The sequence below is a fragment of the Rhinolophus sinicus genome, linkage group LG02, assembly GCF_036562045.2.
Source record: "Rhinolophus sinicus isolate RSC01 linkage group LG02, ASM3656204v1, whole genome shotgun sequence".
NCBI classification, from domain to species: Eukaryota; Metazoa; Chordata; class Mammalia; order Chiroptera; family Rhinolophidae; genus Rhinolophus; species Rhinolophus sinicus.
Genome location: NC_133752.1, coordinates 2,030,783 through 2,043,439, shown reverse-complemented (window position 1 = coordinate 2,043,439; position 12,657 = coordinate 2,030,783). Strand labels below are relative to the sequence as shown.

Here is a 12,657-nt window from a genome sequence, read left to right as displayed (position 1 = left end):
CTGACAAGACCACTGGGGCCAGGGCGCGGGGTCTCCGCTTCAGGAGGAGGAAGATGGCGCCACGAAGGGTCAGATCCGCGCAGCGCGGCCGGGCGCCGCCTCTGCTGCTGCTGCTGCTGCTAGCGCTGCTCGGGCCCTGGCCGGCGGAGGGGCACGGCGGCAAGTATTCGCGGGAGAAGAACGAGCCCGCGGGGGAGTTCCGCATGGAGAAGCTGAACCAGCTGTGGGAGAAGGCCCAGCGGGTGAGCGGAGGCCGGGGTCTGCATCTCGGGGTCCGCGGGCGTGGCCGGGGCTGTGATTCCTGCGTTGGTGCGCAGTTGCCGTGGTTGCGGGTTCGGGGTCCCCTGAGAAGACACTGAAACGCACTTGCTGTCCTGTGAGACCAGAGAACCACTCGTGTTGCTTCATCCCGTCCCAGCATCTTAAATCTTGACTTCCTGTGAAATCGTCCACTTCCTCTCTGATGGAAGTGTCGAGAAGAGCTGCAGGCAGGGGAGGAAGCAGGGCTCCTTCTGCCCAGTCTTGTGGGGCTTGTGACATATTCGGGGTGTTGCAAGACCACAGAGCAGGGGACGCGGGGCAGGGGGCTGTCCTTGGAGCTTCGGGGTTGGGGCGAAGCCTTTTAAGAGCTGCCTCTGGGCGGCAGCCAGGTGCTGGTGGCGTTTGTCTGGTTGGTGTCACCCTCAGCTCAGGGTCACCGTCCGGTGTTAGGGAGCCACTGCAGAGCACTCAGTGACATGGTGCTGCGAGCTCCTCTCTGTCAGGGTTCTTGTCCTTACCCCTGGGTGGAGGGCCAGAGCGGGAGGGAGATTGTGTCTGAGCCCCTCTGTCCCTGTGTGTATTTCACTTCCCTTGGGGCACCGCGTCCCTCTGCTCCAGGGCAGACTCTGGGAGGGCAGGCCGGGTAGCAGCCACCTTACCTGCATACCAGGAGGTGGTGGGGCCGTGTTCTGTCCTTGGAGCTTCGCTGAACTACTGCTGCCTGGCCTTGAATTGTCTGTCCTCTGCACACCGTGGCTCAGCGAGAGACCAGAGCTGTGGCTGGAGGTACAGGCTGGGGTGGACACCAGTGCCCACTTTTTTTTTTACCAGTTTATTGAGATTTGATTGACATACAAACACTGTACGTATTTAGTGTACACATCTGGGTGAGTCTGGAATCAAGTTACACCTGTGGGACCATCTACACCGTGAACGGCGCTTGTTTCTGCTGAGCTGCTTTGTCCCCTGCCTGTGTGTTTGTCTCATGATTGTTGATTTACGCCACTGTTTAATCTTGGACAAGTTCTGCTTTGCATTGGGCTCCTATTAACTTTTCACGTGAGGCATTAACATTTAACTAATTTAAAGAGATAGTCAAAGAATGCCAGGTGTTCCCACGGGACCTGGAGCAGGGCTCTGAGTGGTGGGAGCTGGTGGTCCCTCCTCCAGCTGCAGAACACGGTCCTGCTGGGGACCAGCTCCAGGACAGACTCAGGCTCAGGCTGTCGGAGCGTTCCTTAGCCACCCTCCACTCCAGGACCTGCCCGAGAATGTGGGTCCTTAGGGGAGATAACTGGTCTGAGATCAGGTAGGTTAGGGAAACTGGGCTCAAAGAAGCTGATAGGTTCCTCAGAGCTCTTAATATGCTGATGTCACAAAGTGGTGTGGCGGCAGCCTTCCCCACGTAACTGCCCCGGAACCCATTTCCATGGTCGGACTGTCCCTGGCACATTCTGGGTCATACACCTCTTGGAAAACCTGCTTTATAAAGAAGAGCCTGACTCCACAAAGAATGCCCAGCACGTAGCCAGGAGCTGGTCAGAACCAAGAGCTGGGGTGCATCTGGAAATGGCATTCTGACCAGCTGTCTGGTGTGGGGACACCTGGGCGTGGCTTTAGAAATCCACCATTAAACTTTAAGAATCCCAGGGTAGGTTTTTTTCTTGTGGGTTTTTTGTTGTTGTTTTTGACATTTAGAATGCTTTGAGCTTTCCAGCTGACACCACTTATATCAGTAGCTGCAACGTTGTACCTTGAAGCATATCACACAACTAGTCAGTAACGACTTTTCTGTAAGGGTCGGAGTAAGAGCAGGACGGACACATAAGAGTGTCAGGTTTCCCACTTCTGTGAGAAACTCAAAAAGCAAAACGATTTTCTCTCTGCTCCAAAGTGCACCACAAACTTGAAGGTACTTTTAGCTTTAAGCCCGTGCGTCGTCATCTGCTCTTGGGAGCTTGTGAACAGGAAAACCCTGCTCCTCCCAAGTGCTCGCGCCCTGCAGTTCTGGTGTCACCTGACACACACATTTGCTCTTGTACCAGCACTGAGGACCTGCAGACAGCACCCCTCACCCTCCCCTCACCCCCAGGCCCAGGTGACCTGCATGGGGAGCAGCCCCTTGGTCTGCTTGAAGCAGATGAGGGGGCTGGGCTAGTCCTGTTGAAGGGGATGGGGGTCCCTTTGAGAAGCGTCTTGGGTTTGTTTAGAGCTCTTGATACATTTAAGAAGCAGACACTGAGCTCAAGAGTCAGATGAAGGGTCAATGAGATGAAAACAGGAAATCTGAAATTGCACTGATTTGTCTGTAAAAGACCTTTAGGACTCGGTGTTCTTTATTTGCACTTTGCCCAGGACCACAAGCTGAAGTCTCCTTCCTGTTACCTCTGGCCCCGGGTTGCACTCCTGGGCAGGGTCCTCCGTGCCACCTGCCCTACAGCTTCCTCCCCTGCAGCGTCTGGGTCCTCACCTGTGGACCCTTCAGGTCTGCATTTTCTTCCTGGCTGGACCTTTACCTCTTTCTTCAGAGGTTCTAGCCCAACTGTGCTTGCAGGCACATGCACACATCCAGCCTGAGCATGGCCCTGGGAATAGGCCCTTCCCATGGGAGGGCTGGGCTGCCTGCGGTGGCACCAGGCACTGAGGGGGAGCCCCACACCCCTGGCCCTGGGCCTGTCGTCAAGGGGTCATTAGCAAGTTCCTGGGGGTGGGTTGTCTGTCAGGCATGTGAACAAACTGATTTTTAAAGCCATCCCTTCATTATGACCAGAACCTTCCCGTGCCATTTCCACCAGCAGTGGTGGTGCTGGCCCACAGCTTGGCAGGGGGCCTCTTGGGGCAAACAGGGGAGCGGGACCTGGCAGGAACTAGAGGTCCCCCACTGAGCCCCTCAGTCAGAAGCCAGCCCGGCGCCCTGCTCACAGGGGAAAGATGGCAGGGCATAGCTTCCCAGCCAGTGTCCTGGGGAGCTTTTTTTTTTTAAAAAAAAAAAGGGAAGTTTTCCATAAATTCAGTCTTCCGTCCTTTCTAATAGTCACAGCTTATTTTTATGTAGTTACATGACCCAAGGACAAGGTACTGGCCTCTTCTCCCAGCCCTGCATTCTTCCCCTGCACCCCCCTTCCCCATTTACTCAGATGCCCCACGAATATCCCCAGGGTGCAGGGTGAGAAGGTGGGGTATCCTCACTGGAGCTGACCTGTGCAGTCGGCTTTCCCTGCTGTGCCCTAAAGCTCAGGTTGCTGATAGTGGGCGGCTAAGGACCTGGGATTTCTAGATGATTCCATGCTGTGGGTGTTTCAGGAGAGGCCCGTATCTTCATGTTCAGGGCTAAGGTACCCCTGAAGCTCTCCTGCGTGAATGTGTGCAGGGTTCTGAGTGTCCAGGACCCTGACTCCATCTCCTGCTCGTCTCCTTGTGTTTCTCGGTCGCCCGTTCTCCAGGGTCGGTTTCTCTCAGCTGTAGCGTTGGTCATCATGCAGCCGGTTGTCACATGTCCTCTGTTCTCGTCCTGCAGCTTCAGCTTTCTCCTGTGGAACTGTCTGAGCTCCATGCCGATCTGAAGATCCAAGAAAGGGATGAATTCAGCTGGAAGAAATTGAAGGCCGAAGGCTTGGATGAAGACGGAGAGAAAGAAGCAAAACTTATACGCAATCTCAATGGTATCTTCCTTTTTTATTTTTGACTGTGAGAGGGGGAGTCACCCAGGCTCCGGAGCCCCGGCTTCTTATTCTGGCTCGGGTCGTGGGCAGGACAAGGTTACGGGCCGTGCAGGCCACAGCTGGCTGCGCAGGGAGCCATCTGGGCAGCAGCCTTTTTTCTAAATAGTTTTTTCAGGTATAAATTACACGTGCTGAAGTACAGCTCTCGGTGACACAGTTTGATGAGTTGGCAGGTGTATGTGCCTGCGTGACCCACCCCCGGCCAGGTTCTCGGTGGCTCTGCAGTTTAGGGAGAGAACCCAGACTGCTGTTTAATGTCTAGGAAACCCACGCGCTCACAGACAAACACTGGAATACACTTTTCATGGCACAGCCTTGAGACTTCCCGTGGTGTAAGCTGGCAGGTGGAGGGAGTTCTGAGGCACAGGCAGTGTAGACTGAGCCGGGGACGTGAAGCCTGAATGAACTGAGCAGCTGGCACAGCTGAGGGTGGGCACGGCTAAGGAGCAGGTGTGGGGGCCTGGGCTCAGGTGCCCCCATGCATGCCTAGTGCAGTCCAGAGGGGTCGGCTCAGGTGGGTTGCTGGCTTGGATGCTGAGGACCCAGGGGTGGAGGACAGGGTAGGGAAGCCGTGCGCCCAGTTTCTAAGGAAGGCGGGCGTGAGGGCCTGCAAAAGGCCTGGAGGAGCCTCCTGCAGCCCAGGAGGACCTCCGTCCCTTCAGAGCAGAGGACTGGGCAAGCCCACTTCCAGCCCAGGAGGTAGATGAGTGGGAGGCAGTGCTGGGCGGGCAGGGACACGGGAATGGGCCCTGAATCCAGGGTAGACCCAGCAGAGGGCTTGTCCCAAAGAGCCATAGCACGCTGGAAGTGGAGTCCGGCCCCACCAGGAGACCTGCTTCCCGGGGCTGTGCTTGGCGCCTGCCCCATGTCATGTCAGTGACAACGGGGTGCTAAGGGACCCCCCCACAGGCCCCGCCTGGCACAGAGGGCTCAGGGTGGGCGCTGAGAAATAGCCCAGTGACCGGGCAGTAGCAGGCCGGCGGCTGATCTCCGCTGTCGGCTGCTGTTAACTTTTTGTTGGAAGTTGCAGATACTGGTGTTTCTCCTTTCAAAAGTCTATTCCTCCAAATAGAAACGTGACTGGGTGTAGAAAAGCCTACCAAGACACACCCTTGCATCCTGAACTGTCATCTCTCCCACACTTGCCATAAACGGGCTGCAAATTTTGGTTTTGAAAATCTGTGACACTGTCCCATAAAAACGACCTCCCTGCTAACGACTTCTGTCCCAGATGAAGTTGCTGGTGGTGGGAGCCCCAGAGCAGCCAGTGTGTGTTTGGGGTGCGTCCCCTAAGCCACTGGACGTGTCGGTAAGAGTGGGAGGCGGGTCCCCAGGTTTGTTCATGTTCTTGTTCTGCTTGGTCCCGACTCGTCACCACCAACCCAGGGGGCCTGCCCCTCGCATCCAGGACCCGCCTTGATTGACATCCGGCTTCTCTCCTAGTCATTCTGGCCAAGTATGGTCTGGACGGAAGGAAGGACGCCCGGGCGGTCAGCAGCAACTCCCTCGGCGACGGCACGGAGCAGGATGGCCTGGAAGACCCCAGGCTGGAGAAGCTGTGGCACAAGGTACGCTCGGCGCTTCCCACGAACCCGAAACGTGTGCCCGCGCGTCGAGAGTTGGGGGCGGCTGGGGGCCCCTCTGCACGGTTACTTCTGCTCTGCGTAGTGGGGTCTCCGTGGACCCCTCTGCTGCCTCTGGCCGTTCCTCTTTCCTGTGGTTCCTCCCGCTCTCCTGCTAGGAGCCCTCGTGCCCACCGGGTACAGGGACTCTGGTGCTAGGCAGTGGAGCTTCCAATGCCGAGAACGTGCTTAGTAAGAACGTGCGGCCAAGTGCGCACGCTGCTGCTGTGCCCAGGGCTGTGTCAACTCTGCGTGTTTAGTTGGGCTTGATCCTGCAGGCAGGTTCTGTGGTTCTGAGAGGTGCCCTCACCTGGTGGGCGGGTGCCAGGCCAACTCGGCCCTTCCCTCGGGGGTAGGGGGTGCAAAGCGCAAATGGGAGCCTGTTCGGCCAGCCTGCAGGGCCAGGCGGTGGTTTGGGCAGCCGCAGCAAGGCACTCGCTTCCCTCCCCTCTGTCCCAGCGCCTGTCAGACATTCTGTGTGCCACATGGAGTGGGTCCCGGAATGGGAATTCTCACACCAGCCCGTGGGCCTTGGTCACGAAGGTGGAGCTGGCAGGGGGCAAAAGGGAAGCACGGCTGCTGTGTGGGGGGCTCTCTGTGGCCTCCAGGCTTACACGGCTCCCTACAGCCCCGGGGTTGGGGGTGGTCAGGTGGGAAGGCATGGTGATTGGCCCATGGGGTGGGGTGGGGGCACCAGGGTGTGGACAGGTGGGCAGGCCCACAGCACATACGCACTGGGTCATTTTCTCCCCAGGCAAAGACCTCTGGGAAGTTCTCCAGGGAAGAGCTGGACAAACTGTGGCGGGAGTTTCAGCACCACAAAGAGAAAGTTCGCGAGTATAACGTTCTGCTGGAGACCCTGAGCAGAACCGAAGGTGCTTCTGGCCCTGTGCCCTCCCTGTGGTGTGGGCGGCCCTGGCTCCAGAATGTTCCCGAATGGAGCTGTGGGGGAGGGGAGCGCATGCCGTGTTCTCAAGGCCCCATGCAGCTCTCTGAGGGGGACTCTCCGTTTGGAAACCCATCGGGGTGCCTTTGACAGGTGCTGGGACGTGTTAGTCAGATGAAACACTGCTTTAGTAACTCAGGTCACCTCTTTCGTCACCACGGGCCGCCTCCCACAGATGTGTAGTTTTGACTGGTGTGATCTCTGATGGCACCGTTGTTTGAACTGGGGACCCCCCCAAATCTGTGCTTCCCCCCCAAATCTGTGCTTCCCCACCCCCAAAGTCAGCACACTGGGGGCTGCCGCGGGTTCCTGCGTCTGCACCTTTGCAGGGGCCAGCTCGGGTCCTGGTGTCCCCACACCCTCGGGGCACAGGTCCTTCCTCATCGCACTCTGCTTGTCCCCACAGAGATTCAGGAGAACGCCATCAGCCCTGAGGACGTGAGCCGCGTGCAGGCGGAGGTGCTGGGCGCCAGGCACGTGGAGCTGCAGGACCGGCTGCGGGGCATCAGTCAGGGCTTCGACCGCCTGCGCAAAGTCAGCCACCAGGGTTATGGCGGGGATGCCGGTGAGCGCGGGCGGGGCCCATGGGGGAGGGCAGGATGGGGGAGGGCAGGCAGCGTCCATTTCCCCACTCTGAGCAGGTGCGTGGGGCGGCCTCGGCTTCTTTTCTGGAAAGCTACGTGCAGCTTGACTTTCAGTGTCACACTGTCCCTTTCCCATTCGTCAGTCTTCCCTTGGCCCTCATATCAGTCGGGACAGCTGGTTACGCTGCCGCTGCCGTAACAGCTCCACACATGGCTCGTTTATGCCAGCGCTCCTCACTGGTGCTCCAGTTCCACTCCTCGCGCCAAGACCTGGCTGCAGGTGCCCTGGGCAGTGTCCAGGGGTCAGCCACGTCCCAGTGGGTCCTGGATGCACGTGGGAACGATGCGCAGTTTGCTTCCAGAGGACACTGAACACACCCTGCATGCACACGCGTGCTCAGGTGCACCCACGTCCCATGTCTGCTCAGTCCCAGTGCACTTGTGGCCAGGTGGGACGTGTGGGCCCAGACGTCACGGGAGGCCGTGTGCGTCTCTAAGGTCGCCTTGCTCTCTGTAGAGTTCGAGGAGCCCCGGGTGATTGACCTGTGGGACCTGGCCAGGTCAGCCAACTTCACTGAGAAGGAGCTGGAGTCGTTTCGGGTAAGGAAGGCAGGAGGCCCTGCTGTCTCTTAACTTGGCACGGTCTGTCTGGTGAAGCTGGCCTCCGTGAGGAGGGCTGTGTGGAAGCGAGTGGGCTGAGAGCGGAGGGCCTGCAGGGAACGGTCTTGGGCAGGAAGCTGCCTTCCTCAGAAGCGAGCCCAGTGAGGGAGAGCCTGCTTGGGGGTCATTGGCAGGGAGGACGGAAAGGGGAACTGCTCTGTGGCGGGGGGAGCAGGGAGGCCTCAGGAATAGCCGTCAGGACACGTGATGGCAGAAGATGGGCAGGGAGGTCAGAGCAGGCCCGGCAAAGGTCTGTGCAGAGCATCTGCCCTGCAGAGTTGAGACCAGTTCAGAGGGACATGTGTTGTGAGCTTTCGCTGTCCCCAGGCAGGGCATGCAGCCCAGAGGCAATGACAGCCGCTCCAGGACTGTGGTGTGATTGGCCAGTGGGACGCCTGAGCCCATTGGGTGGGCAGGAAGGGCTGGGTGGTGGAGCCTCCCGAAGGTGAAGGGCAGGGGTCAAGGCTGGAGGTGGCTCCAGATGGGACAGAAGGCCGTGGGGACAGAGAGAACTGCAGGGTGGCCGTGTTCAGAGCCTGAGTCCCAGGTGTCAGGCTAGATGTGGGGTCAGGGCCGGAGAGAACCATTGCCTGGCAGGCCCTTTTCACTGAGAGTCCCCAGGGTCAGGAGTCAGGGTGGGTGCAGAGAGCACAATTGCCATCAGCTTCTAGCGTGGTGTCCCCTTACTGGGGACGTGCTGTTCACCCATTTCTAAATGTGCTGCTTCATAATGGGGTGGCAGAGGGGACGGCGGAGCCCTCGGCCCCCACTCAGCCCTTGGGGCTGTCCTGGGTGGGGCACACGGTGAGGGGCTCAGTAGGGAGCTAACTGCTGTCCCTGCTGAGCCCTGTCACCCTGTGGGACCCAGTCCCTGCGCCAGCGTGTGGCCTACCCTTGGTATTCTGGAGCACTTGTCGGGTCTGAGCAGGGACCCAGTTGGCATTAGAGCGTGTTGGGGGGAAATTCAATTGCTTAAACATTGTTCTAGGAGGAGCTGAAGCACTTTGAAGTCAAAATTGAAAAGCATAACCACTACCAGAAGCAGCTAGAAATTTCTCATCAAAAACTGAAACACGTGGAGAGATTTGGTGACGAAGAGCACGTCAGCCGGAACAAAGAGCGCTACGCCATGCTGGAGGACAAGACCAAGGAGCTGGGCTACAAGGTGGGCGTGGCCCCAGCGGCGCCTGCGCAGGAGGGGGCGAGTGACCGGTACCGATTCCAGTCGGCTGCAAGGGGCATCCGTCCGTGGCCCTGAGCATGCCCAGCTTCCCCTTTCTGAGCCTCAGTTTCCTCCTCTGCGGGGGGGGGGGGGTGAGATTGACCACACCTCGTGGAACTCGGTGGAAGAACCCGCTGAGCAGCCTCACGGCCCTGCTTCCAGGGGGCTGCCCAGCCCTGAAGTGGGACTGGGGCTTCCTAGCTCCTCCCACCCACCCCTGGGCTGGTTTGGGGCTGGGACCTGTGTATTGCCACTTGCACGCAACCAGGTGACCTGGCGAGGGCTGTGGGCACAGCAGGTGGGGCTGGAGCCAGATCTCTTCAGCCACACAGCTGGCCTCTTGGTCCCTAAGAAAATGGGGACCATCTCAAGACAACAGCTGGTGGCCCGAGTGGCCCTAGGCTAGCCAGTGCTTCTGCTCTGTATGGGCCAAGGTGCCCTCCACAGGGCACTGGTTAGGTCAGCCACAAGTCTGGACCCTGTCCAGGCATTACAACATAAAGGGCCCTGTATCCAGAGAGCCTCTGGTTTAGACTACCAGAAAGGAAGGAGCAGGGCGCTGGGAGGCCAGGAGCAGGTGGGGCACGAGCACAGCCGTCCTCACAAGGCGCTGGGGGGCACGACAGCTGTGCCTTTGAAAGTGCAGGCCTGCGTTACTGCTGCAAACCAACGTAAGGGGAGGAGCCAAGGGCCGGACCTGGGGAGTGGGTTCTAAACTTGGCTTCCTAATGCCGGGATTTGCAGAGGAATGCACCTGTGACAGGTGTGGGTGGTGGAGGGAGCTTCACCTGACTGGAGAAGGCTGCTGTGTGGGTTAGGAGCCTGGGGAAGGGAAGACGGGGCGGGGGTACCCATGGACCAGAGGGGAGCCTGAGAGTGGGCGCCTCCCCGGCCGGCAGTGTCCTGTGGGGACGAGGCACAGCTGTAGAAAGCTCGAGCAGGCTGTGGGACCCCGACAGGCTGCCAAGGAAGCCTGAAAGGGACCTGGGCAGGTGGCGGAAACAGCGCCCTCCTTCTCAGCATGCTCTGCGTCTAGCTGCTTGTTTCTACTACTCCCTGGTGGTTTCTAGCTGATGGCAACTGCTTTGACAATTTAGAGATGACGGTTCTGGGGGGTGACTGCACCCCACCCCCACCCTGGGCAGGGCTTGTAACTGGGCCTCCTGTGCTGTCTGCAGGTCAAGAAGCACTTACAGGACCTGTCCAGCCGGGTCTCGAGAGCGCGCCACAACGAGCTGTGACGAGCGTTGCAGTGCAGTCCTGACGACGGGCCACGTGCTCTGGGGTGGCGTCTGTGAGCAGGACCTCAGGAGGGCAAGATGGGTCCTCAGCAGGGCGAGGTGGCCTCATGCCGGGGCACCTGGTGGAGGGCCTGTGAGATCGCGCCCCAGCTGGCCGCACAAGCAGAGCTGGCGTCCCAGCGGCGGGAATGGGTCCCAGCTGCCCGTGGGGGGTGGGGGGGTCCTCTGTGCTCCGGCACCAGAGTCAGGCTCTTATAAAGCTGCCACTGGGACCACTGTACACCCGTCCTGCAGAGTAGCCGCAGTGTTTAATTCGTCTGACCTGACTCGTCACTCAGCTCTCGCACTGTGTGTGTCTTTGCGCTCAGCCCGCGGTGACTTCAGTCCCAGCTGTGGGAAGTGGCTCTGGGTCTCTGCCAGCGAGGGGCCCCGTGAGCACCCCAGACGCCACCCACCCTGTCCTTGTCCTTCTCTGTTGTGTAACATGAAGGAAGGGCCTGGGCTCTGCGCTCAGGCCACGCTCGGTGGGCATTTCTCTGCCCAGCCCTGCAGGTCAGGGTCGGCAAGAGCGGTGCCTGCAGGCCTGTGGCCAGCGGAAGTGCTGGCTGAGGGACAAGCTCCAGGAGGGCGGGTCTGACTTCACAACGGCGGCGTCAGGTAGCGGCTCGAACACAGTTTCCGCGTTTGAACCTGGAAGAGGTTTGACCCCAGTCCTGCTGTGGGGTTGGCCACGTCCCGGCTCCACCAATGCTGGGAGCCGCCAAACACATGTCCATTGTTCTAAGAAATCAAGGCCAAGGACAGCATGCTCGGACTTTGTGTGCCGGGGTGCTGTGAACAAGAGCAGGGAGGTGGCCCCCACGCAGGTGTCATGGAGCAGCCCTGTCCTCATGGTCACTCGGCAAGGGCTGGGCCTCCTGGTGAGGCAGCACCACGCCCTGGGCCTCGGTGTCATGTCTGCCCCTGAACAGTCAGCTGTGTGTCCCTCACGGCCGTCGGTTTATCAATCTTATGGATATTTTTTCCCTCTGAACCAGCTTTTGGGTTCATTGATTTTTCTCTACTATTTGTGTTTTCTTGTTTGTTTTTTTAATTTTATTTGGGAACAGTGTGTTTCTCCAGGGCCCATCAGCTCCAAGTCAAGTCATTGTCCTTCAGCCTAGCTGTGGAGGGCGCAGCTCAGCTCCAAGTCCAGTAGCCGTTTTCAATCTTTAGTTGCAGGGGGCACAGCCCACCATCCCATGTGGGAATCAAACTGGCAACCTTGTTGCTAAGAGCTCCTGCTCTAACGGAGCCAAACGGCCTGCCCTGTCTTTTGTTTTTGTTGACTTCTGCTCTTACCTTTTACATCTCTCTCTTCTATTTAATTTACTGCCCGTGTTCTTGCTTCTTATGATGGAAGCTTTTTGGTTAAGAATATAGAAGAATGGACCTCTCTGGAGGAAGGGCAGGCGTTTGTGTGGTTCCCCCCCCCCCCCCCACCCAGGTGTAGCCCTCGCACCTCCGAGCCTCCCTGGGCTGAGGGGGCCGCCGTGCACCAGGGCAAAGCCCTGCCCTCGGCTGGAGTCCTTACTCCCAAGGTTCTTCCGCACTGCCGGCCCCGCGGTGGCACAGGGGGGCACGGATGCTTGGTCCCCTTCACAGACTCCTGAGCACACGCTCCCTGACGGCCCTCACATGGTGCCCGTGGCCCGGCCATCTGACCCTGAGAGCAGTGCTTTCTGCAGCCCTGCCCCACGTCCATGCATCTCCAGGTGGATGTTTCCACCCGCGGGCAGAGGGCGAGGAGCAGACAACCCTATAGACAGGACATGGCCCTCGTCCTGCCGGTGCCCGGGTCTAGGCCCCTGCCTGGATGTCACACATCCTCGACCCGTGTTTGCATCGCAGCAGCTTTGTGGAGACCCCAGGCGCCAGCCACTCAAGGTCACTGATCAGGCCCAAGACCCCTAGTTGCCTCTCCAGGCTGCTCAGAGCCAATGCCTGCAGCCCCTCCCGCCCAGAGGGGCCCTGCATCACGCGCCCTGGACAGGTGCTGGCCTAGCTTTGCCCCCCCCTCCCCACTTACAGCTTAAAAGGAGAGTCCTGCTCCCCTGGAATCCTGTCCAGGGTGTGGAGCAGAGCCTTCTAGGCAGAGAACCTGCCCCCAGGGCTCAGGGCTGAGCCTGCTCCTGCCTTGACACCAGCTGCCCCAGCAGTCAAACATCAGCTCAGAAGATACGGCAGGGCAAGGCTGGTGTTCTAGAACAACCCACCCAGTGGACTTCAGCTGAGGAGGAGAACACGTGGCGTGGCGGGCTCCCACAGATTCACGGAGTGCTTGGTGGGCTGGGGGGAGATGGATAGATGGGTTACAGATGGCGGGTGATGGACAGATGGGTGATGGGTGGGTGGTGGGT

General features: G+C 59.2%; 1 protein-coding gene across 1 annotated transcript; it reads left to right on the top strand.

The window, feature by feature from the left end:
• Positions 1-10,570, top strand: LRPAP1 (LDL receptor related protein associated protein 1). Its single transcript, XM_019711543.2, has 8 exons — positions 1-242; positions 3,779-3,923; positions 5,427-5,551; positions 6,360-6,480; positions 6,958-7,116; positions 7,653-7,735; positions 8,784-8,960; positions 10,196-10,570. The coding sequence occupies exons 1-8, from the start codon at positions 54-56 to the stop codon at positions 10,256-10,258; spliced, it is 1,062 nt and encodes a 353-aa protein (XP_019567102.2). The 5' UTR covers positions 1-53; the 3' UTR covers positions 10,259-10,570.
• Positions 10,571-12,657: the final 2,087 nt, after the last annotated feature.